General features: G+C 32.0%; 2 protein-coding genes and 1 long non-coding RNA gene across 3 annotated transcripts; 2 read left to right on the top strand and 1 right to left on the bottom strand.

Moving 5' to 3' along the window:
- Positions 1 to 1,534: 1,534 nt before the first annotated feature.
- LOC143084106 (galactosylceramide sulfotransferase-like) lies at positions 1,535 to 5,495 on the bottom strand. Its single transcript, XM_076260512.1, has 2 exons — positions 5,491 to 5,495; positions 1,535 to 4,044 (listed from the first exon to the last, which is right to left on the bottom strand). Exons 1-2 carry the CDS (start codon positions 5,493 to 5,495, stop codon positions 2,892 to 2,894), a joined length of 1,158 nt encoding a protein of 385 aa, XP_076116627.1. The 3' UTR covers positions 1,535 to 2,891.
- Positions 5,496 to 7,811: 2,316 nt separating this feature from the next.
- On the top strand, positions 7,812 to 8,104 carry LOC143084379 (uncharacterized). Its single transcript, XR_012981040.1, has 2 exons — positions 7,812 to 7,898; positions 7,932 to 8,104. It is a non-coding gene; the product is annotated as an uncharacterized LOC143084379 (long non-coding RNA).
- A 973-nt stretch (positions 8,105 to 9,077) lies between these two features.
- On the top strand, positions 9,078 to 24,510 carry LOC143082226 (ADP-ribosylation factor 6). The gene is made up of 5 exons (XM_076257811.1): positions 9,078 to 9,275; positions 11,601 to 11,697; positions 15,317 to 15,420; positions 22,548 to 22,746; positions 24,009 to 24,510. The coding sequence occupies exons 2-5, from the start codon at positions 11,616 to 11,618 to the stop codon at positions 24,149 to 24,151; spliced, it is 528 nt and encodes a 175-aa protein (XP_076113926.1). The 5' UTR covers positions 9,078 to 9,275; positions 11,601 to 11,615; the 3' UTR covers positions 24,152 to 24,510.
- The last annotated feature ends 409 nt before the right edge of the window (positions 24,511 to 24,919 follow it).

Raw genomic sequence — 24,919 nt, 5'->3', positions numbered from 1 at the left:
GTCTAAATACAGCACAAACAACATTTTCCAAAAGACCAAAAAAGTGCAAAAGTATATTAATTTAAACAAAACGCATTTGACTAACAGGTTGAACAACTGATGTTCTTTAACCCAGCTGACTGCTATTGGCGATTGCCAAATAAAATTGATCACGAGATGTAACAAAATGGATCTTAATATAAATTTAATACTAAACAGAAAACAATAAACGTGTGGTCCAGATGTTATGCCACAAACATAAGGTGTCAATATTTTTTTGTACACCAGATCTAGATTTCGACAATATATGTCTCTTCAGTGATGTTAGGGATCGAAACGGTATTTGGAAGGCCATATAATATACCCTCAATTTAAGATAGACTCTTGAATTTTAAGAGTCAATATAGGATGAACGGATATATATATGTTATATATATATATCTGTCTCTGTTAAGGCCTAGCTAGGTCCATACAACCAGTTATATAATAAGATATACTGGATTGGTCCTGTACCGTACGGATTTTAAATTTTCATTTACTGTTATCTGTTATTGTCCCTTTTCAATTCCTTGTTATCTGTTTTAAGCCAAATCAATTTACTGTTTCGCTGTTATTGGAAACCCCTTGCCCCCCTCTTCTATAACAGCTATTTGTTCATTATTTTATAAAAACTGAGTATTCTAACACCGTCTATTTTTTGAAAACATAACAACATTGGTCTTAGCTACATTGACTTTGAGTTTCCAGATTTCACAATAAGATAAGATAAGATAAGATAAGAATTTTATTAATCTAATCAAGAACCCATAAAGGGCAACATTTTACAACACAATATGATTGGAAAAAGCAAAACAGAAAACTAATACCATACTATAACGTTATGGACAGGATCAGAGCCTAACACAACATGTGTTTTATCTAACTATTATATTAAATCTTATAACAATAAAAAATTATATTATTTCATATATTTTGTTTACATCTGAATCTTATTTCTAAACCTTTAATAATGTAATTTCCTAGGCACATGAGAGTTGGTAAAGGCTCATTTGTGAACTGCCAGAAATATTTCTTATCATTAGGTAGTTCTTCAAAATTAGTACAAAAAGTGATAACTTTGTTAAATAATAATTTCCTCTGTTCATTATATAATGGACAATTTACTGTAAAATGGGTCTCATCTTCAATAGAATTTGATTCATGTGATAAGCAGTGATGACATAGACGTTGAGTTCTCTCTATGTATTTTTTACTATATCTATCTTTCTCAATTCTAAGATCATGAGCACTTATTCTCATTTTACATATAGCTCTTCTTATACTAAAATCTTTAATTGATAAATAAGACTCCTTTACAAAGTCAGTCTTGAGGTTGAAACAATACAAAAAAACATAGCATTTAGTGCAGATTGCAAAAATAACAGTATAATCTGCATATAGTAACAGATACACAGTAAACTTCAATATCATCATTATCAAACAGAAAGTGAGAAATAGTGCATACATCATTAAGACCATCATTGTCATGTGCTAAGAACTCTGTTAGATCATTAAGTATTCTTGCATAAGATACTGACTCTATGCTATATATTTGATATTATTTCAGCAAAGTTCTGACTCCTACATTTGAAGCAAAATATTCACAGAAACTATTACCATCTCTTACGCATGATTTTGCATTTTCCTACAGATTCTGTACAACAATAAGCATTTTACCATCAATACCATTTCGTATCAATTTTTGCCATAGTAAAACTCTACTAACCGAGTCAAATGTTTTTTGAAAATCTACAAAGGCACATTATAACTTTTCCCTTCTAAATAAGTATAGATCAATTAGATATTTCAAATTAAAAATTTGGTCAACAGTACTGTAACCCTTTATAAAACCAGCTTGCTCTTCATATAACAAACCTAAACGTTCAAGATACTTAAATAATCTATTATTGAGAATACAGGTAAATAATTTTCCAAAACAACTTAATATAGTTATACCTCTATAATTGCCAGCATCTGCAGGGTCACCCTTGTTTTTATATATATGGCATATATAATCCTGAGACAAGGTTTCTGGTACTATACCGCTTTCAAAAATAGTATTAAAAATTTTCACATAAACAGGTAAAAGTCTATTTGCTGCATTTGTCCATTGTAAAATGTGAAGATATATTAGAGTTATTCCTCTTTATATGGTGACATGCGAACTGACTGTGTGAATGGGGTATCATTTACAACAATATATATTGATGTAAATAGATTATGGAATATATTTCATCATAACTGTATGTTTGTATGTCCGTTCGTACTTGGTATGATAGTTTTACACACTATAAGGTTTAAAAAAGATTCAGGTTAAAAAAGTTTTTTCATATACCAGTTAGTAGTTCAAATAAATGGTTTAATCACCTTAAAAGTAATAGAATTATAGTGTGTCTTTCTATGTTGTGATGTCACACTATTGTTTCAAATAAGGGTGAATGTTGGTACCTATGAAAACGTTTAAACCCGGTGCAATTGTTTGCCTCGAAGTCAGGAGTCTGATGTTCAGTAGTTGTCGTTTGTTGATATGTTTGGCGTTTCTATTTTTAATATAGACTAGACCGTTATTTTCCCCGTTTGAATGGTTTTACACTAGTCATTTTTGGGGCCCTTTATAACTTGCTGTTCCGTGTGGGCCAAGGCACCGTGTTGAAGATCGTACTTTGACCTATAATTGTTTAATTTTATAAATTGTGACTTGGATTGAGAGATGTCTCATTGGCACTCATTCCACATCTTATATATCTATATCATATATTTTATGATAAATCAAGTTAATCTATACTTTTCCTCTGAGTTGCATTGGACTGCTGAAATGTTATCTTAACTTTAATCTAAACTAAGCTTGTAGTTTGTGTTAGGCCACTGTAATGCTACCTTTTCCAAATTTTAAACTTTGCCTCTGCTTTTTTCGTTAATCGTTTTACTGTTTTAAATTCATATTCCATCATAATCTCGCATTCCCTTGTTGTTACTGTAAAATTGTCGTTCCAAATTGTTTCTTCTATTTCAAAAACTTTCGAATTAGAAAATTTCTCAGATTTTCTCTCATTACAGAAATGTATAACGGATTTATGAATAGATTTAAAATTTTGAATTTCATTGTTAATATTATTACCACTTTGTTGAAGTTGTTTAATTAATTCATCTTTAAAATACTGATACAGTTTGAGGTCGGCATGGTTATATTGCCGGATGTTGAACTTGTCTTCCTCGGACACTATAATTGGTTCTCGTTTCTTCCTTGTGTTAACATTCAGTGGTATATATAATATATCTTTTAAGTTCATACATAGAATTCGTTTTAGGAGTACCAACGATTCGTCAAAATATTCTGTCACTATAACAAGAGCAAAATCTTTGTCCAGTGACCTTAGGAATTCGTCAATAGCTGTCTCATTATCAAAGTCTTTCGCTTCAAGTCCAAAGTCAAACGACATCCTATTGTGCATGTAAATCTTTAATAAATCTGGACATAAATTGGGATTTTTTGAAAACTTTGAGATTAATTCACTTTTGTTTTTAATTTTAAGTTTGAACTGTAATTCTCTTAACAATCCAAAGAAATGTGCTGCAGAGACAAATTGTGAAACAGGTTCTCTAATTATTCCTATGTTAACCACATCCGCTCCTAGTAGTTCCCTAAAGCTATTTCTACTGTAAATAGCATGGTTACATAATATATTGTATGTTTCAGTTGGTGGAATTGGGAAAATCCTGTCTCTCTGTAAAATTGTATTAAATCCGAGATAATTCCATTTTGGACTATTTAGTTTTGGTAAAGCAATGTTTAATCCACGTGAATCTCCATATCGTAGTAATATATTACTGACAGTGGTGCCACCTGTTTTGTGAACTTTAAGGAAAGCCACATTAACCGATCGCTGCTGACATACATGCACATGAGACCGGTGATAATAATTGATGTCGTTTGTAGAAGACAAACTGTTGAGAAACTCGCGAAAATGTGAATAAAACACCACAGTAAACAATATGCATAGAAAAGACAGAATTCGTAGAATTCCTCTGAAAAGGGAAAAAAAAAATATTATTAGAATACTATCATGATTTGTTATAATATTATTAATTTTTAAATTGAAACCAGGCAAATTGTGTTACAATTCTTGAACATGAGAAGGATTTACCGTGTTATATATGAGAAGATTTTACTCCTGTCTCGTGTTTCTCGTAATCTTTGGTTTTTATACTTAACATGTTTAACATGAGAAAGTTTAATACAAAAAGGAATGTGTGTTATGATTGCCAAAGAGACCACTCTCCACAAGAGACCAAAATGACACAGAAATTAACAACTATAAGTCACCGTATGGCCTTCATCAATGAGCAAAGCCTATACCGCATAGTCAGCTATAAAATGCCTCGAAATGACAAATGTAAAACAATTCAAACGAGAAAACTAACGGACTATTTTATGTACAAAAAATGAATGAAAAACAAATATGTATTACATCAACAAACGACAACCACAGAATTACAGGCTCCTGGTTTGGGACAGGCACATACATACAGAATTTAGCTTTTTCCCTGTTCTTTAGTTTACTAACCATGTTTCATATGAGAAGATTTTACTCCTTTCTCCTGGTATATGGGTTACGTACTGCGTTTTATATGAGAATGTTCTTCTCCTTTCTCCTGGTCTTTGGTTGACTAACTTGACTTACCTTGTTTCATATGAGAAGTTTGTACTCCTTTCTCCAGGTCTTTTGGGTTTCTAACCGTATTTTTATAAGAAGGTTTTACTCCGTTCTCCTGGTCTTTGGGTGACTAACCGTGTTTTATATGAGAATGTTCTTCTCCTTTCTCCTGGTCTTTGGTTGACTTACCTTGTTTCATATGAGAAGTTTGTACTTCTTTCTCCAGGTCTTTGGGTTTCTAACCGTGTTTTTATGGGAAGGATTTACTCCGTTCTCCTGGTCTCTGGGTTACTAACCGTGTTTTATATGAAAATGTTCTTTTCCTTTCTCCTGTATGGTCTTTGGTTAACTTACCGTGTTTTATATGATACGATTTTACTCCTTTCTCCTGGTCTTTTGGTTACTAACCGTGTTTTATATGAGAAGGTTTTACTCCTTTCTCCTGGTCTATGGGTAACTTACCGTGTTTTTAATCGCATTGTCTTCATATTTATGAACTCGGAGATCGATATTTATAGTTAACTAGGAAAAATTTTATAGATATTATTTATATGTATTTAACCAACTGTTTTGTTTTTTCTTTTTTTATTTGTAACATCTGTTTAGAAATTTGAATATTTAAATCTCAGTATTGCAGTCACTATATGACCTTTATATGTGTCTTCTGTATATTATCTTGGACGAATTTGATAATATTTAGTTTTGTTCAGTTCTTAGTCTTTCCTCTTTCCGATTTCTCGTCCCTGATCTTGTCCACAGTAGTTCAAAGAAAGCACTTGTCATATTTAATTAAGGTTCTACAGTATGCTATACTTACATCATCGTGAGATGTCAAGTGGTGCATTTGGGGTTTAGTGTGTGCGTTGGGGTCTGCATTTGAGGTTTTGCTTGTGGGTTGGGGTCTGATAAGGGGAACTTTGAGGCACAAAGAAAAATGGAATTTTCTTTATACCTTTATGGATTTAAAATATGTGTATGTTAAAATGATTGACTTGAGAGCAGCAAGTAATAAGATGCATCTGGGTATTCATATATTGCCTACGCAAAGATCACAAGGTTCTGATGACATTTATCTTTGACCTCGAATATATAATTTTTCAATACAAAAAAAAAACAAACGAAAAAGATATAGAGAATTTAAAGAACGGACAAAGTTTTACATGACAAAAAAAAATGGGTTATTAAGTTTACAGGGGTCATATCCATCCCTGTTCTTTTTAAGTTATTGTGAATGGTTGATCTCCCCCTCCAAACCCCTAAGAATATATTTTCTTATTGATAATATCAAGATTGAGTCCCCGGTGTCATCTCAAACCCCTACAATTTAACTTGATAATGATGTCCAATAAAAATCTTAAATGGTAAATGATTGAAATCCCTACCCCTAACAATATATTTTCTTGTTTGTCATATTAAGATGAATTGAATGGTATATGACATGAGTCCCCAGCTAGAGGTTACCCCAATCCCTGCCATTTGATGTTCTAAAGTCTCGAAAATAGTTAAGTCTCCAACACTAAACCAAATATTTCCTTGTTTTTTATGAACTGAATGATATACCATAAGAATCATTTGACATTTTACAGATGAAGGATATTAGTTATCCGATATATCTAACATGTTTAATTGGGGATGTTGTACCCTTTTGTTAGTGTCTTATTAATGTCTTATATATATTGTATTATTCTCCTTGTGAGCTCATTTAATGGAAATAAAACTTCTTCTTCTTTTATATAACGTGATTTCTCAAAGCTATATATTTGGGGGACTTCGTTTGGCTAACTGTAGAAGTGTCATGTCTTCATTGTGTATTCTTTAATTTGAAGGCATTCTTTATCTTAATATTAATCTCCATATTCGTTATACATAAAGCACTCCATTATCTCTTTTCTGTAGTTTAAATTAAAAAAAATAAGAAGAAGCGATATGCTTGCCAATGAGACAACTCTCAAAAAGAGACCAAAATGTAAGTAGGATCATGTATAGCAAAAACATATAAACCAACTACTAGTCTATAGTAAAGTTCAAGAAAACAATGCGTCGGTTTATTATCGCCACAGAACTCGTGGAATAATAAAGCAAAAGCAAAATCTCTTTAGTTGAAAAGACATGCGCTAACTACAGATTGAGACTTTTTAAAATATCCTTTTTTTTTTAAACTTCATTTAGAGGGAACCAGATCGAGAAACTTTCATGACATATGGAAGTGTCGATTATAATTGATGTTATACTCTCAAGTAAAAAATAATTCTGAAATAATTTTGAAGTAAAATCAATGCAAACCATACTTCGGTTAAATAATGATCTGAACAGATAAAAGATAAGTATTGGTAAGACAACCAATGGCAAGTTCGAGTCGCTATTTTATATGATAGCATAAGCATAATACCATACCTTGTTGGGCGAACCTTGTTTTTCAAGCAGTTATATAGCCCCCCCCCCGGCCCCTCCCCCCACCAAACAAGACAAAAAACCAACGAATATGGCGTATCCATCCATGACACATAATCAGTACATGCAATTAAGACTGCCGCTCATCTAAATTATGACAACTTTGTGTTTTATCTTCATATTATTTATGTTTGTATTATTCAAACTAAACATAAAAGGGGGAAGGGATAATTAGAAACTGAATTACAATTTTAACAGGAATTTCTAATATTAAATTTTTCTATTGGTTTTCGGTAACTTCAGTAAACGAGTCCCGTGACCCCAATTTTCCTCTCAAGTTTTCTGAAAGCACTGGCATTTTAAAAGACACTTTCATATTATATTTTTTTAAATCCTATATATTTTTTTTTCTTTCTGTCGGTTAAAACTTCTCATTAGAGCTTATGTGTGTCGCTGTTTGTATACCTTGCCGACTCAAAATAAAGCTTATTTATTATTATTATTCTAAAACACATATTGTCTTTGATATTACCTGGACCATCGGAATATTATTTCCCGGATTTAACCAAAAACATTGACCTATTAACGTCACTAAATGATATTTGAATTATTCGAATAGACCTTTATTCGATATATGTTTATTCCAAAATGTTTGAGCCAACTGATTTAAATTCACACTTTCATTATTCCGAGACTATCTTAGTATCTATGATTTGATACTAGTATGTGTAATTCGTTACAAGTGTGACGGGATTGCTTCCCTTAGAAAAACTTAGTAGATACTTAGTCAGCCGTAAGCGGTTGAGCTAAGGAAGTACTTCTTTAGCTCAGTCGGTATACGCGCTGCCTTGTTAAAGATAAAAAAAGGTATACGCGCTGCCTTGTAACACAGAGGTACCGGGTTCGAGTCCCGGTGGAGACAAGCAATTTTGTAATGAAATTCGTGGTCTCCGGTTACATTGGCGCCCAACAATAATAACCCACGGTTAGAAGAATTACCTAGCCAGGTTAAAATATAAATATAAAAAAAAAGATGAAAATATCATCATTATAGAGTATAATGACTCTTGACGTGGGGGAAGTGTGACGGGATTGCTTCCCTTAGAAAAACTTAGTAGATACTTAGTCAGCGGTTGAGCTAAGGAAGTACCTCTTTAGCTCAGTCGGTATACGCGCTGCCTTGTAACACAGAGGTACCGGGTTCGAGTCCCGGTGGAGACAAGCACTTTTGTAATGAAATTCGTGCTCTCCGGTTACACAAGTAAGTTGGAGATTTATCCTAAACCGAGGATTAGGGTAGTCTGTGTAGTAAGACTTACAAAACAATGATCTACAAATCGTTGCCTAAACTGGGGGTATAAACTTATCTAAACTCTGTGACCCCGGCTCAAGTTAAACCAGGGTGAAAGTCCCTGCTATTCCAAAGATTGTCGAAAACAACATTTTAAGCTCTCTGATACTTTAGTATAGAAAGTCCCTGTACAGACTTAAGTTACAGACGGCATAGGCGGATCCAGGGGGGCCCTGGGGGGCCCGCCCCCCCCCTTTTCGTGGGAAAAATTTGGTTGATTATATAGGGAATCATTGAAGCATGACTGGAGCGGGCCCCCCCTTAGGAAAAGTTCTGGATCCGCCACTGGACGGGGAAATATAACGATGAGGGTGTTTTTTTTAACGACCTTGAGGGTCTTGCACGAAGTATCGGGTTTAAATAGAGTGTGATTGCATTACAATCTTTGACTTCCTCGAAAATCATTCATGTGTAAAATTGATCAATGACTTCATCTGCTCCACATCACGCCCAAACTCTCGTGAGAATTTGCGTGTTCAGATTCAAATAGTGTATTATTCCGCATTTTGATTTCTGTGGTTCTGGGCTCAGTTTCCGATAATCTTTTATTTGACTATTATTTTGCAAGTGTCTGTAGCATTATAAGAGCGCTTTCTTTCCGCACTTTAAGAAATTAAGGCCGAAATTGTGGACTATTTTATACGCCATTTTGCGGAAGTTTTGACCACCGCCATGGGTGATAATACCGCTTACAGAAATGGAACTTGACAGAAAATTATTACAATTTTCTTCTGTTATATGTTGTTGTTCAAAGTCCAATTAATACAACGAAATACTATTTTGTGAATGTAAACAAGTTAGATCCCTTCTAAGTGTCAAACGAGCCCTCTACTCTGAAAAATACACCTGCAAACATTGAGGTAGGTGGAGACCAACATAAAATGACACCGGTGACTTTCTCGTTCATCTAAATGACATTACACTTCCATTTACACTTAAATTTGTAATTAAAGGGAAGGGATTGAATGATGTTATCATGCTTAAAAAAAACCAATGTAACGACAGATCTGTACTAACTGATTTCTTCTATTGATATAATGAATATTTACTGAAAATAAATACTCGTGTATTACACATATAATTTTTCCTAGACTTAAGACTACAATATTTATAAAATATTAAATAACTTTAAACTTGAAACAGTTACACACAGTCTCTTAATGGACATATTTCGAGTGATATGAAGAAATTGAGGAACTCATGATTTAAACGAACGTATATTAATTTACTAAACCAGTAAGACATGTACAAGAATTCTATATATTTATCTTATTTCTGTGGCAAAGTCAACAAAATATTAGTGATTATATTTTTCCATCCCCAATTGATTGGTATTTTTATCTCTTAACCATGTTAACCTTTCCACCATATGTACAGGGCACGTTTACTGGTCCTTTTTACGTTATTTTATTTTATCTGTTATTTTTACCTTCGTCTTTTTTTATCTAACCCATATTTTAATAAACTTTTAAAAATTTTAAATAAATCTTTGATTTACCCACTTTTGTTAATACTTCCGATAACCCAGTAAGGGGTGTTCCTAAGATGGAAGCTTATACATAAGAAAGAAAAGAAAGAAAGAAGGTGATTTGCTATGCTGTCAAATCATTAATTATCATTGTTATCACATTTTGATCAGTTTCCATTTGAAGCTTATTGAATCATTTACCCATCTAGAATTGAATTTCTTTTTATAGTGTACATGTGAACATTGAATCAAGTTTTACTTTTTATTTAAAATTATTTATACATTTTTCCTGAAACTCTCTGGTGCCATTTTGGGATTTGACTGCTCGCTGAAACCCTTATCTACAGATCAAGTCCTATTTTCTCTGTACAGGAATTTTTTTCCTAATTTATATTGTACATCACCTATAGGCTATAGCACCCCTCCTTTAACCCACAGCATGTAAGAATTGAATACAAGACCTGTCAGCCTTTTAGAATTGATTTAACATTTTGTAAGTAGTTGTACTTCAAAGTTATATCAGGGTTATCCTTAATAAAGCATATGTGCATATTTCCCTCAAAGAAACCCTTTTTTTCTTTTGAATTTCTGAGAAAGAGCTAAACAAATTATGGTGTATTTGCTTCCAATTCAATAATGCAACTCATGTGACTACAGTCTACATGTACATTGACACAAATCACTCATTTTAGTAAGTCACTTGACTGTACAAAATGTGTCAACATTGACTTGAAAAACAAAGTCAGTCACTTGATAGATACTGCTTAAAAAAATCATTCAAATACAAGTAAAACTATGACAAATGTATGATTAAAATATTAAAATTATCAAAAAAAAATACCTCAGACTCGGACACAAACCCAAAAGAATTTACTTTATGAAATATCATCATATTGAAAATAAGGTAAGAAAGTCTGAACTTGTTTTACCTTTACATCTACATGTAATATTGAATTTAGACAGTTTTCCAACTTTTGAAATGAATGGATTTGTCTTGCTGATTTTTGCTTCATTTATTTGAAGATTGTTGCTAAATATATATATATATATATATAATCCACACCTCACAAAGTTTGTATTAAGTAACCATTTGTTCCAACTTTTTTTATTTTATACAATAGAAATAAGATTAAGAAGATGTGGTAAATGTATAAGTGCCAATGAGACTCATTCAAGTCACAATGTGTAAAAAATAATCAATAATAGGTAAAAGTCAGGCCTACAACACAGAGCCTTTGCTCTCACTGAACAGCAAGCTCTAAAGGGCCCAAAATTGAAATGACTAATGTAAAACTATTAAAAAAGGAAAACCAGCAGTCTAATCAATATAAAAAAAGAGAAACACTAGTGATCCACATAAACAAATGCCAACCACTGAACAACAGGATCCTGACTTAGGACAGGTGCAAACAAATACATAGGGTTTATAAATTTAAACAGTTCCACCTTAAACTGAAATATTACTAAATGAAATTGAGAATGGAAATGGGGAATGTGTCAAAGAGACAACAACCCGATCATTGAGCAGACTAAAGTGCAAGTTACAATATGTACATTACAACATAGAATATCACACTATTAAATATCAATTGAAATGATTAACTTTAACAAAAAGACATATTAACAAAACAAGTAAACATATACTGAACGAATGAATTGATCTTTGCATGCATATCTTGTTTTAATTCACATACTAATGTATTATTATTTTTTTCAGATTTGAGGGATAAAAATGGGGAAGTTACTATCCAAAATCTTTGGTAACAAGGAGATGAGAATTTTAATGCTTGGTCTTGATGCTGCTGGAAAAACAAGTATCCTTTAAAAGTTCAGACCTTATTTTTATACGACTGCAAACAAATTTTGTGGTTGTATATTGGTATCATGTTGTCATTGTCATCCGAAGACAGTTGGTTTCTGGACAATAACTTTAGTATAAGTAAATAGAAAAGGAATATTGAATATTAGAAAAATTTTACAATGAAAACTTGATAGATGATATTTTTCTTTTCATCATATATAGATCTGCATCACTGATTACTTAATTTTCTAATGTTGAATCAGGGCTGTATATTGGGCCTCCTTCATTTTAGTACTAAGTTTTCTTTGTCTTGAAAATATGCTAAGCTTGTTGTTTGAGAATATCTAATTAGCTTTATAATATCAAAGATTAGTTAATATTATGTTCTATTTCATACTTTTAAACGACCGAAAAAATTGAAAATTTTTTGGTCGTATATTGGTATCACGTTGGCGTGGTTGTTGTCGTCCGATGACATTTGGTTTTCGCACTCTAACTTTAGTAAAAGTAAATAGAAATCTATGAAATTTAATCACAAGGTTTATGACCATAAAAGGAAGGTTGGGCTTGATTTTGGGTGTTTTGGTCCCAACAGTTTAGGAATTTGGGGCCAAAAAGGGCCCAATTAAGCATTTTTCTTGGTTTTCGCATAATAACTTTGGTATAAGTAAACAGAAATCTATGAAATTTTAACATAAGGTCTATGACCACAAAAGGAAGGTTGGGATTGATTTTGGGAGTTTTGTTCCCAACAAATTAAGGGCCAAAACGGTCCAAAATTAAACTTTGTTTGATTTCATCAAAAAATGAATTATTTGGGGTTCTTTGATACATACGGCAGATTTTACAGTATTTTGTTCTGTCTCCTACTTTCATGTTGCTAACGTGACAGAGACAAAAATGAGTAACGTTAGCGACATTTGGACATGTCACATGAGCAACAACATCTTTAAAAGTTAAAATGTATGCACACAGTGATGTTTGATATACGCCTGGAGTAATAAAATGTGTACAGTCTGGTTTAGAATTTCTAAATATACAGAATGTTATTTGCAGGTGTACTTTATATCAAATGAATACACAAGAAACCAAAAAATGAGTAACGTTAGCGACATTTGGACATGTCACATGAGCAACAACATCTTTAAAAGTTAAAATGTATGCACACAGTGATGTTTAATATACGCCTGGAGTAATAAAATTGTACAGTCTGGTTTAGAATTTCTAAATATACAGAATGTCATTTGCAGGTGTACTTTATATCAAATGAATACACAAGAAACCAATTCGTAATAGTAACATTAGCAACATCTACTATCATGACATTACGTTTTGTTGCGAACGTCTTTTTGGTGGACGGAATACATGTAAGGTCCTCTTGTAACGATATTACATACAACTTACCTTCTTTGCTTTCCCATCATGTGAAGGAACTGACTCTGAATCTATTTCTGCAAAGGGCGATATCGTAACTCCTATACAGGAGAGTTACAGATCTAAATATATGTTGCTCACGTGACACTGAATTGGACGGAAACGTCGAGCAGTAACGTTCGCAAAAAATAAAACAGCCAATGATATTGATTCCTCAAGTCCTTTGAACCCCTTACGTCATCCAAATTTAATATGATTGCTATTTTCAATTATTTATAAAACCTGGGATAAAAATAACTACAATGGACTGTCTGAGAACCATCAAGAAAATTGCGATCGTGACATACCACAATGGACGGAAAAGACGTGACGTTAGCAACAATATTATTAAATTACCTTTTTTAGCCTTTACCAATAAAAATCTGCCTTAAAGTTATGATTAAAACACAAAAGAAGACTTTTTATTAAAATATAAGTCCATGTTATTAGGCTCCACTTATAAATAATACTTCAAAATTCCACTCCAAATAAGCTGGATGTCAGTAAAGTAGGTCATGATGTCTTTTCCATGTCCAATATTTTGAAATTGAAAACCCTCTAATTCTAACAAAAAACACAAACACAGAGTAATTTTTATTTTTATTTACTCAGAAAGACACATTTTATTCATTAACATAATGCATTACTCCATTACACAGTCTGTTTCACAGTTTCAGCAATTGCTTTTTTGATGGATACAAAAAAACAATATTTCCTTCTTATTGTAAAATCTGCCATACATGTATGCCAAATCTAACCGTGTATTCAGATTCTTAATTTTTGGTCCTGTTTTCAAATTGGTCTACATTAAGGTCCAAAGGGTCCAAAATTAAAGTAAGCTTGATTTTAACAAAAATTGAATTCTTGGGGTTCTTTGATATGCTGAATCTAAACATGTACTTAGATTTTTGATTATGGGCCCAGTTTTCAAGTTGGTCCAAATCGGGGTCCAAAATTATTATATTTAAGTATTGTGTAATAGCAAGAAATTTTCAATTGCACAGTATTGCGCAATAGCAAGAAATCTTGAATTGCACAGTATTGTGCAATAGCAAGAAATCTTCAATTGCATAGTATTGCGCAATAGCAAGAAATATCTAATTGCACAATATTGTGCAATAGCAAGAAATTTTCAATTGCACAGTTTTGCACAATAGCAAGAAATATTAAATTGCACAGTATTGTCCAGTTTTCAAATTGGTCTACATTAAGGTCCAACGGGTCAAAAATTAAACTTTGTTTGATTTCAACAAAAATTGAATATATGGGGTTCTTCAATATGCTGAATCTAACCATGTATTTAGATTTTAGATATTGGACCATAATAGGTAAATGTCCAATTTAAAATTTTTAAGTTTAAGTTCTTAGACCACATTCATTCTGTGTCAGAAACCTATGTTGTGTCAAACTTTTTAAACACAATCAAAATTCAGAGCTTAAATGTTGTGTCCATACTTGCCCTAACTGTTTAGGGTTCGACCTCTGCGATCCTATAAAGATGCGCCCTTACGGAGCATCTAGTTTTTATTTTGGGATATATTTAAACACGTATGGAGTGACTATATTCATGTAGTTAAGATTTCTACTGTCAAATTTTGAATCTGTGCTGAATCTGCTGATGATATACATGATATTGGCAACAACTTCAATAAAATACAGTAATTTGGAGCTGTAATTTCTACAAAACGAAACATATGTTTATGGCTGTTTAAATATAAAGCAAATATAATTCAATAATGCAGTAGTCTAAAATAAACGAAAAATTCAAACTAATTCAATATGAATTGATATTTAACTTCTAACATTTTCATCTCCACATGTACAGTAGTATACATGTACATATATGAATGTTGTTATAGTTTTTGCTTTTCAGATAAAGAATAATAAACAAATGTGAATACAATGCATTTGTACTCCACATTAAATACTGTAAATTTAGAAATTATTGTGTGCATTTATCATTGCAATTTTGTCATTTTAGACTAAAATGCGATTTGAATTTTTGCAATATTGAAAAAAATCCTGTTCAATTCATATAAAAAAATTCAAAATGCTAGTTTAAATTATTGCGATTATAACCCTGTCACATTTTTAGCAATAATAGAAACATTCCAATAATTTCTGATTTGACAGTAACACATTTACCTCATTAAGACGCCATAAGTTTATCATTCACAGTGCACATTTTATTAAAGATTATTCCTTAACCATGATTTCAGCTATTTTATACAAATTAAAACTAGGACAGTCGGTGACGACTATACCAACTGTAGGATTTAACGTAGAAACTGTAACTTATAAAAATGTCAAATTTAATGTTTGGGTGAGTATTGTAACTTTACTATTAAATACAAAGAGCATGTGAGTAGGTATCACATGTAGTATAAATTGATATATTAATCATGTTAATTAAAACAAATTGTGCAATATTTCTGTTTAAAATTGGCAGTCTGCACCTTTAGCCACTAGTCTAAAATCCAGACTTGGAATACTTTAAACCGAGTTTTACTGTGCGTACTGTTATGTGTTTCTTTAATATTCTACATTATTTAGAGGTATATGGGGAGGGTTGAGATCTCACAAAACGTGTTTAATCCCGCCACATTTTTGTTCCTGTCCAAAGTCAGGAGCCTCTGGCCTTTGTTAGTCTTGTATGTCTTTAAATTTTAGTTCAATTTATGTTTTGGAGTTTAGTGTGATGTACTAGTACTCAATTTTATTTCGGGGCCAGCTGAGGCCAAACTCTGGGTGCAGAATTTCTCACTGGGTTGAAAGCCCATTGGTGGCCTTTGGTTGTTGTCTGCTCTCTGGTCTGGTTGTCCTATTCCCCATTTCCATTCTCAATTTTTTGGTAAAATTCTAGTTTCGGACTAGTAAGTTATAGCAAAACTTTATTAAGACACATATGGAAAATGTTGGAATACTGGTCTTTAAGAGTTTTTGGTGCAGACTGAATCGGTAAAATGGGCCAGCACTTACTTATGTTTAAATGTGGTTTAACTTCGCCTCAGTGTGCTTACTGTACACCATATATAGTATGCTGTTGTATATTTTCTCAGACATATTGGTTTGAACTCTCTAATGGTTATTTTATAATTCCTTTTAAAAATGCATAATGAGAAATAGAAATAAAGGTTCTATACCACTACAATGAGTATAATACAACATTTTAGACTTTAAATGTAAATTTTGTATCTCTTCCATGTTTTGGCTTGACTTATGAAGAAATGCACATGTTGATAAAAAAAAGTAGAGCAGTTGTGGGAAAATATGAATGGGCTAAGTACATATCTTTAAGTATAGATATAAAAATGATTTACTTCAATTATGCTTAGATTTATATATATATTATGTGTATATAATTGGGCGCATAACGTTTGCGCGCATTTGGGGATTAAAATGTTTTACGTTTGTGCGCAGCTTTTGATTATATTTGCGCGCATTTATCTTACAGGTAAACTCAGGTAAAAAAGGGAATATAATAAAATATAAAGTGGGTGGAATCATTTTATGATGAATATAAAACTTTTGGTATTGATAGAATATAATGCAACCGACTTGAATCCCACTTCTAGGTGACTTAGACTAACGTAAAGGGTACTTTTACTTAAAAATACTTGAATAAATTTATAAGTAAATAAGTATTATTACCTGAGCTTATCTGAGTTTACCTGTCAAATAAATGCGCGCAATTGAAATCAAAAGAAGAGCGCAAACGTAATGCACCGATATAATTTGACATAGAATTCAAATCAAAATATTAATATATACAGATGTAAAAAGTCTTTCATTCATTTCATGAACTAGCAAGACCTAAAATGTTTCCATGACATAAGTGTCAGGCTACATAGCAGTTGGTCATGGTTTTATCATGGATGCTTATTCATATATATATAATTTAGGATAGTTTTAAGAATCATTCAGTTGTTAAAATAGAAAAGAAGCAATATTGTAAATAAATTTACTATAACATGTACATCATAAAAATTTTCAAGCACTACAAATACGTTCCTTTAGAAATGAGAGGTTTAAAAGAATAATATGTTTTTGATATCTGACTTTTTGTAAGTATTGTGTAAGATTGTCTAGATCTTTTAATGTTGGAAGCAAAATAATTCTGTCTAAATATTCATTTTTCTTAAAAGAAAATGAACATTGATAAAGGTCTGAAATTAAGGGTCTGGAGAAATGATAGCAGTAGATAAAGGATTCCCCACTGTTGGATATCTAAATTACAGATACAACTTACACCCTGTGGATCTGTAGGGGGTCATCAATACAATGTATAACAAATTCCTGCAAAGTTTTTGTAAAAATAAACAATGAAATACAATAACATTAATAGACAAAATCGCCATTAATAGTAGACATGACGTCATGATAACCATATGAAATATACTAGCCCCATGTGGATTAATAGTTGCTCATTTTAGCTGCTAGAATGGATATTCAGTTTAGATGATAAGTAGGTCATGCAAACATTTAGTGATGGTTGATTTCTAGATGTCTGCTGATTGTATACCCTATGTGCTTTCTTAAGTGTGAGGTATATGGTGATGGAGGGGTTTGTCTTTCTTAAGTGTGAGGTATATGGTGATGGAGGGGTTTGTCTTTCTTAAGTGTGAGGTATATGGTGATGGAGGGGTTTGTTGTATACCCTATGTGCTTTCTTAAGTGTGAGGTATATGGTGATGGAGGGGTTTGTCTTTCTTAAGTGTGAGGTATATGGTGATGGAGGGGTTTGTCTTTCTTAAGTGTGAGGTATATGGTGATGGAGGGTATATACCCTATGTGCTTTCTTAAGTGTGAGGTTTATGGTGATGGAGGGGTTTGTCTTTCTTAAGTGACAGGTATATGGTGATGGAGGGGTTTGTTGTATACCCTATGTGCTTTCTTAAGTGTGAGGTATATGGTGATGGAGGGGTTTGTTGTATACCCTATGTGCTTTCTTAAGTGTGAGGTATATGGTGATGGAGGGGTTTGTCTTTCTTAAGTGTGAGGTATATGGTGATGGAGGGGTTTGTCTTTTCTTAAGTGTGAGGTATATGGTGATGGAGGGGTTTGTCTTTCTTAAGTGTGAGGTATATGGTGATGGAGGGGTTTGTCTTTCTTAAGTGTCAGGTATATGGTGATGGAGGGGTTTGTCTTTCTTAAGTGTGAGGTATATGGTGATGGAGGGGTTTGTCTTTCTTAAGTGTGAGGTATATGGTGATGGAGGGGTTTGTCTTTTCTTAAGTGTGAGGTATATGGTGATGGAGGGGTTTGTCTTTCTTAAGTGTGAGGTATATGGTGATGGAGGGGTTTGTCTTTCTTAAGTGTGAGGTATATGGTGATGGAGGGGTTTGTCTTTCTTAAGTGTGAGGTATATGGTGATGGAGGGGTTTGTCTTTTCTTAAGTGTGAGGTATATGGTGATGGAGGGGTTTGTCTTTCTTAAGTGTGAGGTATATGGTGATGGAGGAGTTTGTCTTTCTTAAGTGTGAGGTATATGGTGATGGAGGGGTTTGTCTTTCTAAAGTGTGAGGTATATGGTGATGGAGGGGTTTGTCTTTTCATGAGTTTGTTCATCCTTATGTTCCACTTTGATACCTGAAACTGCTTGTGACAATTTTGTAAAGATTTCACAAAATTTTACTCATACAATGTACTGTTGCCCTCCTATTTCATTTCTTTAATTGAATTATTTTCTTTTAGGCACATACGTACATGACATGTCTGTACAATAGTGCATTTTGTTTATTTGCATTAGTTTCTACTAAAAAGTAAAATCACAAAAATACTGAACTTAGAGGAAAATCAATTCGGAAAGTCCATAATCACATGGCAAAATCAAAAACAAAATGCATCAAAAACGAATGGACAAGAACTGTCATATTCCTGACTTGGTACAGGCATTTTCAAATGTAGAAAATGGTGGATTAAACCTGGTTTTATAGCGCTAACCCTCTCACTTTGATGACAGTCTCATCAAATTCCGTTATATTTACAATGATGCGTTTACTAAACAGACACTAAACCCTTTTCATAATAAAAAAACTTTCTTATAATGTTAACCATATAATGTCATTGTGCATTTTTTGTTGTTGGTTCAAAGCATTTTTTGGGGGGTTTCCAATACAAATGCATTGACTTTGCTTTATTAAAAGGTATCCATTTTTTATTCACAACTCCTCCTTAACCTACCTTTTAAATATATCTAAACTTTCTCACATTATTACAGTTTCCCATATATATATACATGATATACTGTTATTGTAAAATTCCCCTATTTCTATTTTTGAAAGGAAGAATTTCCATTCTGCCCTTCAGGAAACAATGTGAACACTTATCACTATATATCATATTTATATCCTCTCAAAGCCCAATTAATTTTTAATGAGAATTCCATGATTTATTTCCAGAATCCTCATTGTATGATGTTATTGTGCACATATTTTCTTTTTTTCTTCAGATTTTTATGTATGATCCTTGGATGGGACAAGGGGTGCCTCTAGTTTCTGCTTGTGGTTTTCTTTCCCAAATCGAGCAAATATTTTTGTTAAAAGATAACAACTAAAATAGCTATCTGATGAATAAGAAGGAAATAGCTTTCTGATATATCTTAAATATAAAATCATTCTGTTTAAACAGCTGAAAGTCTTTCATTTAAGTTTCAATATTTAAAAAAAAATTCCCATGTTTATTTAAAGCTGAATATTACATAATTTTGAATATTTTAAGGACATTGCAAAAGTGACTAGTAATGTAACAAGTAACCCTTTCAAAGTCATGTTACAATAAAGGTCATCAAGTTAGTTATTTATTAATGACTAAAAAATGTGTGTACAGGAGGAGTGATTCATACAATGATAGGACGTGTAATAAGAATGAAGTGTATCTACTTCCTTAATTTGATGTAATTATTGCTAACAATCTAATTTCCTTGTCCTTTACATAACTTATATCTTAAGGACTCTTTAGTCTTAAAGTAAACAGTAATGACAAGATCTTTACTCGAAGTTGAGGAGAATATAATTGGTACATGTACTATCTTTTATGGTTTAAGAACCTCAAAGGGTTTCATTTAGATGGTAGGACTTAAGAAAGCGAAAAAAGGTTATGAAACTTATGACTATAAAAAGTTGTTTTTTTGTGTTGACTTTATAAAATACATGGGCCTGTTTCATTTATCATATGAAAACTAAGATTTAACATGCCCAGAGACTTCATAATGCTCCTCATTTCCTCAATTTAATTTGTTTCTTTAAAAAGGGAGGTCTGTCAAAAAAACATGTTTTTAATTTAACTTTTAATCTAGTCATTCAGTATAAGTTGCAATTGTATAAACTGAATGTCAAGATTTTCAATATTGTTTGCTGAAATAAAAGATATATTGTTTGTAAATATGAAGACTTAGTCACTATAGTTGATAATTCAAAACAATAACTATATATCTTTATTGAACTTAAGTGGGTATATGAAACTTTGTTAATATCATATAATATAAATACTAAAGTCAGATATAAAGATAAGTATAATATGATATTTACATAACAAGGAGAATTGTTCTATTTTATTAACATGTTACATCCTAACATTTACAATATTTAGATCATCTTGTGTTGATATTTGTACCGCCCCCATCTTCCATTCTTTTATTCATATCTTTGATTCCTCATCAATTAGATTAAATTATGGAAATTGATGAAAATATATTAATAAATATTAGAATAAGGTTTAAAACATTAAGCATATGGGAAACCTGAAAAAAAGCCATTCAGGAGGAATTCCTCCTAACAGTTTACTCAATATTTTATAGAGGACTATTATTTATCTTACATTAAATAAAATAAGTTTTTATTGGCAAAAAACAACATAAGTTTGAGTAACCCTTGTTTAAAGTGTGAAGTTCAACTTCAGAATTATCTAATATCCACATATTTTGTTGTCCTGTTCAAATATTATGTGGAGATAAAGTTAATATATACTTACCACCCTTATGACACTTACCACCCTTATGACCCTTTTACATTGTCATATGTGTAACATAAACATTGATCATTGTAAATAATGAAAGTAAATATTATAGATTCATAGAAAGAGGTATTATTTTTGCCTTTGAATAAACAAGATTTCTGATTTCTTACTATGACGAAAGTATGAATTTAACTTGACAAGAAAAGCCTTGTTTACAAGATTAGAAGATATATAAGTTTTAAAGGAATGAAAGGTCTCAATGTTTATGATAATGATTTTAAAGTCATGAAAGTTGTTATTCTGAATAAAACCAAAGAAATAAAAGTTTAGTTTTCTGAACATTTTGAATGTCACTAAAAAAAATCCAGGACCTAACTTTTTTCTCCAACTGTTAGGGAATAAGGGACAAAATAAGCAGTTTTGTAGTTTCCTGAAAATAACTTGTGTGTAATGTATTAATCTCACTGAAAATGTACCACAATATTTCATATCTCAAAAAGGAGGCTTAGATTGAGTATGGGGCATAAAAGGGGCAAACAACTAGCAATTTTCTAATTTCTAGACATGTACAATAACTTGTGTTTTAGTGTATGGATCTATCTGAATTTGTAATGCAAGGTTCCATACCAGAAAGGAAAGGCTGGCATTGAGTTTAAGGATCATAATTCTAAGGGGTTCAAAAAGTGGGGGGGGGAGGGATTTATTTTTTATATGTCCGCAATTTTTTTTCGTTTTTCGTCCAAAGACATTTGGTTTCCGTACAATAAATTTAGTTTAAGTAAATATAAATCTATGAAATTTAAACACAAGGTTTATAACCACAAAAAAAAAAGGTTGGGTTTGAATGTTGGGGTTATGTTCCTAACGGGCAAACATGGGGCCTAAATAAGCACTATTCTAGTTTTCAGGCAATAACTTGTGGAACTTTGTATAATTCTTTTTGAAATTATACCACAAGTTTCCATACCACAAAGGGATGGTTAGGATTGACTTTTGGGTGTCATTGCTTAAACCATTTAGGAATTAGAGGCAAAAAAGGGTGAAAACAAGGGTTTCCTAGTTAATAGGCAATTTAAAAGCAGTGTAAAGGAGGTAATCCAAACATATGTAATGTACAATGTTGTGTAAGTTTGGATTTACCTCCCTTACACTGCTTTTAAATTATGTATATATATAAAGAAATGTTGTATTGTCTTAAGGTGATTACATGTAGTTGTCGTCAATTTATTTTTAGAAATTACTTGTCCCAATTGTTTAGGTTCAATCTCTGCGGTGGTATCAGGCTGCACTCAGCGAAGCATTTCATTTTTTAAATTATTAAGCAATGCTACTAGGTATCTGTATCTAAAAGGGAGTAAACACAGTAGTTCAGCTTAGATATTTGTAGATGTTGCATTGTAACCTTGTTTTGAAGAAGTTGGGTAGACATACATGTGTCTTATGTAGGGAAACTGTGATTAATTCAAACATGATGAAATTTCCCTGTTTATTTCAGGATGTTGGAGGACAAGATAAGATACGACCATTGTGGAGGCATTATTATTCTGGAACACAAGGACTTATATTTGTAGTAGATTGTGCCGATCGTGACAGAATAGACGAGGCACGTCAGGAGTTACATAGGATTATTAACGATAGAGAAATGAGAGACACTATTATACTTATATTTGCTAATAAACAAGATTTACCAGATTGTAAGTCAACCAATATAATTATTTCTAAAGGGGCTATAATGTGCGAGTCTAAGGTGTTTGTATCTCTTTGAATTTCATGAATTTATCGATAAATGCAAATACTAATATATCCCCAAAAATAATTAGGTTTACAATAATTGGTATATGATTTGCATATCTATAAATACTTGAATTGGATCGGTCAATTAGAATTTTTCTCTAAGTTTACACTTCGATAAACCATGTTTCCGAAACTACTTTCGTAGTCTATTTATGTGCAATACACAAGCTTGCAGGGATCCCGGGATTTTCGGCAAATAATGATAAAAAAACAAATGCATAACAGTTGTGTCTATTTTAGTGCATATATCATGTATTTGACAAAAAAGAAATAAAATAAATACACTAAAGCTACGAAAATGTATTAATTCAAAATTCAAATAAAATTCCACGAACTTTCATGAATGATTTGGTGAATTAAAGTCATGGTAAACACGACGTCATACAAATGAAAACTTTTATTGGAAAGATTATTTCGTTACTTGTACCTTTCAAATTCAAATATCATATCTCATTAATTTGAAGTTTTGGAGGTAGGTGCTATTTTATTTAGGATTCTGTTGCATTTTTCGAATATTTATAGTTTTAGAAAGTCAATATGGCGGCCAACTCCTTAGTTACGACATGTCAATTGTGCATTTGATGGTTATTATAGTAGCATTTACAAAACAAATGTTAATTTAAAATCGCTATTATTTGGCTTAAGAATTATAAGATTAATCCTATAGTAAATCTACTTCTAACAGGAGTGTATTGAGTTTATTGACACACATTTTCTTTCTAAAAACACTTGTTAAAAACAATACTTGGTAATACCATATATATATATATATGTATATAATTCAAAGTAATTTTTCAAACTGAAACTATCAAACTGAGGAAAGAAGTAGAAAATTATTCATGTACACTTAAAATACTTCGTTAATTGGAATGAGTCATCATTGTTTAATATTTATGAGAAGATAACACCTCCGACCTGAAAAAAGGAAAACATGAATTTAGAAACAATTTTGATATATTAACTGACGTCCAAATTATTCAAATGATAAATAATGTAAAAATAACCATGTCTTGGTGTTCTATTACCCTATCATAAATAGGTATTGAATTCTCGCATAGCATTGTAGGATGTGGTGATGTTATGAAATAAAACAAAAAATTAATGTGTTTAATTGAAATGAAAAATATGATAGTCTCAAAATGAATATTATTGTTCTTTTCAGCAATGAAACCACATGAAATTCAAGAAAAATTAGGATTAACACGTATACGTGATAGAAATTGGTATGTTCAGCCATCATGTGCTACGTCAGGAGATGGACTATACGAAGGACTGACTTGGTTAACATCCAATCAAAAGTCTTGACCCTAGTCATTCAATTTAGTGCACTGCAGCTTCATCCAGAATGGGCCAAACACAGGAAAAGACTGGCTGAAAAAGGCCGCCTACATTTCTCAATTCTATCTAAAGTGCTGTTTTGTTGTAAATTTTTGCTGAAGAATTATCTGATTATGTATGATGATAATGTAAAGAATGGAATGTTTCCAATGACACATGTATACATTTAGAAATGGAGGGAGTTTTCTCAGCGTTAGTGGTCATGTATGTTGAGGTTGAGAGACTGTTGAATGGAGCCACCCCTTTGCTGCAGATTATTATTCATTTAAAGAAAATTTTAACATTATATTTTCTTCATTTTTATTTAGCTTGTATATTTTAACAAATAAGCTTTTTCCTCTTTCCAATATGTCCATGTATCATGCATATGTTGATCTTGATATTTCTGAAAGTAACAGTCATAGCATTGTAACTTATTTAATACTTATTGATGACCACTTGGTTAGTAACTTGAACACTTCAGTAACTATCATGACTATTCAATTTAAAAGTCATGGCCATCTTTCAAGATTATCCTTTATTATATTATGATTTTCAATATTATAGGGTTCTCATTAGTTGGCTCATGATGTATATATAATGTTGAAATACCCATGCATACCTCTAGAATTTCATTTTGCTTAAAAAGATGTCCATATTGAACGCCTGATTGTCATTAACATACACTACAGCTCGGGTGGATTTTGCTTGTCCACCCGTCCACAGTGGGAGTGGGCACCGGGTGGGCAAAATTTC

Source organism: Mytilus galloprovincialis, chromosome 7 (genome assembly GCF_965363235.1).
Source record: "Mytilus galloprovincialis chromosome 7, xbMytGall1.hap1.1, whole genome shotgun sequence".
NCBI classification, from domain to species: domain Eukaryota; kingdom Metazoa; phylum Mollusca; class Bivalvia; order Mytilida; family Mytilidae; genus Mytilus; species Mytilus galloprovincialis.
Note: the sequence above shows the minus strand (reverse complement) of the source record. Positions and strands in the feature narration are given on the sequence as shown.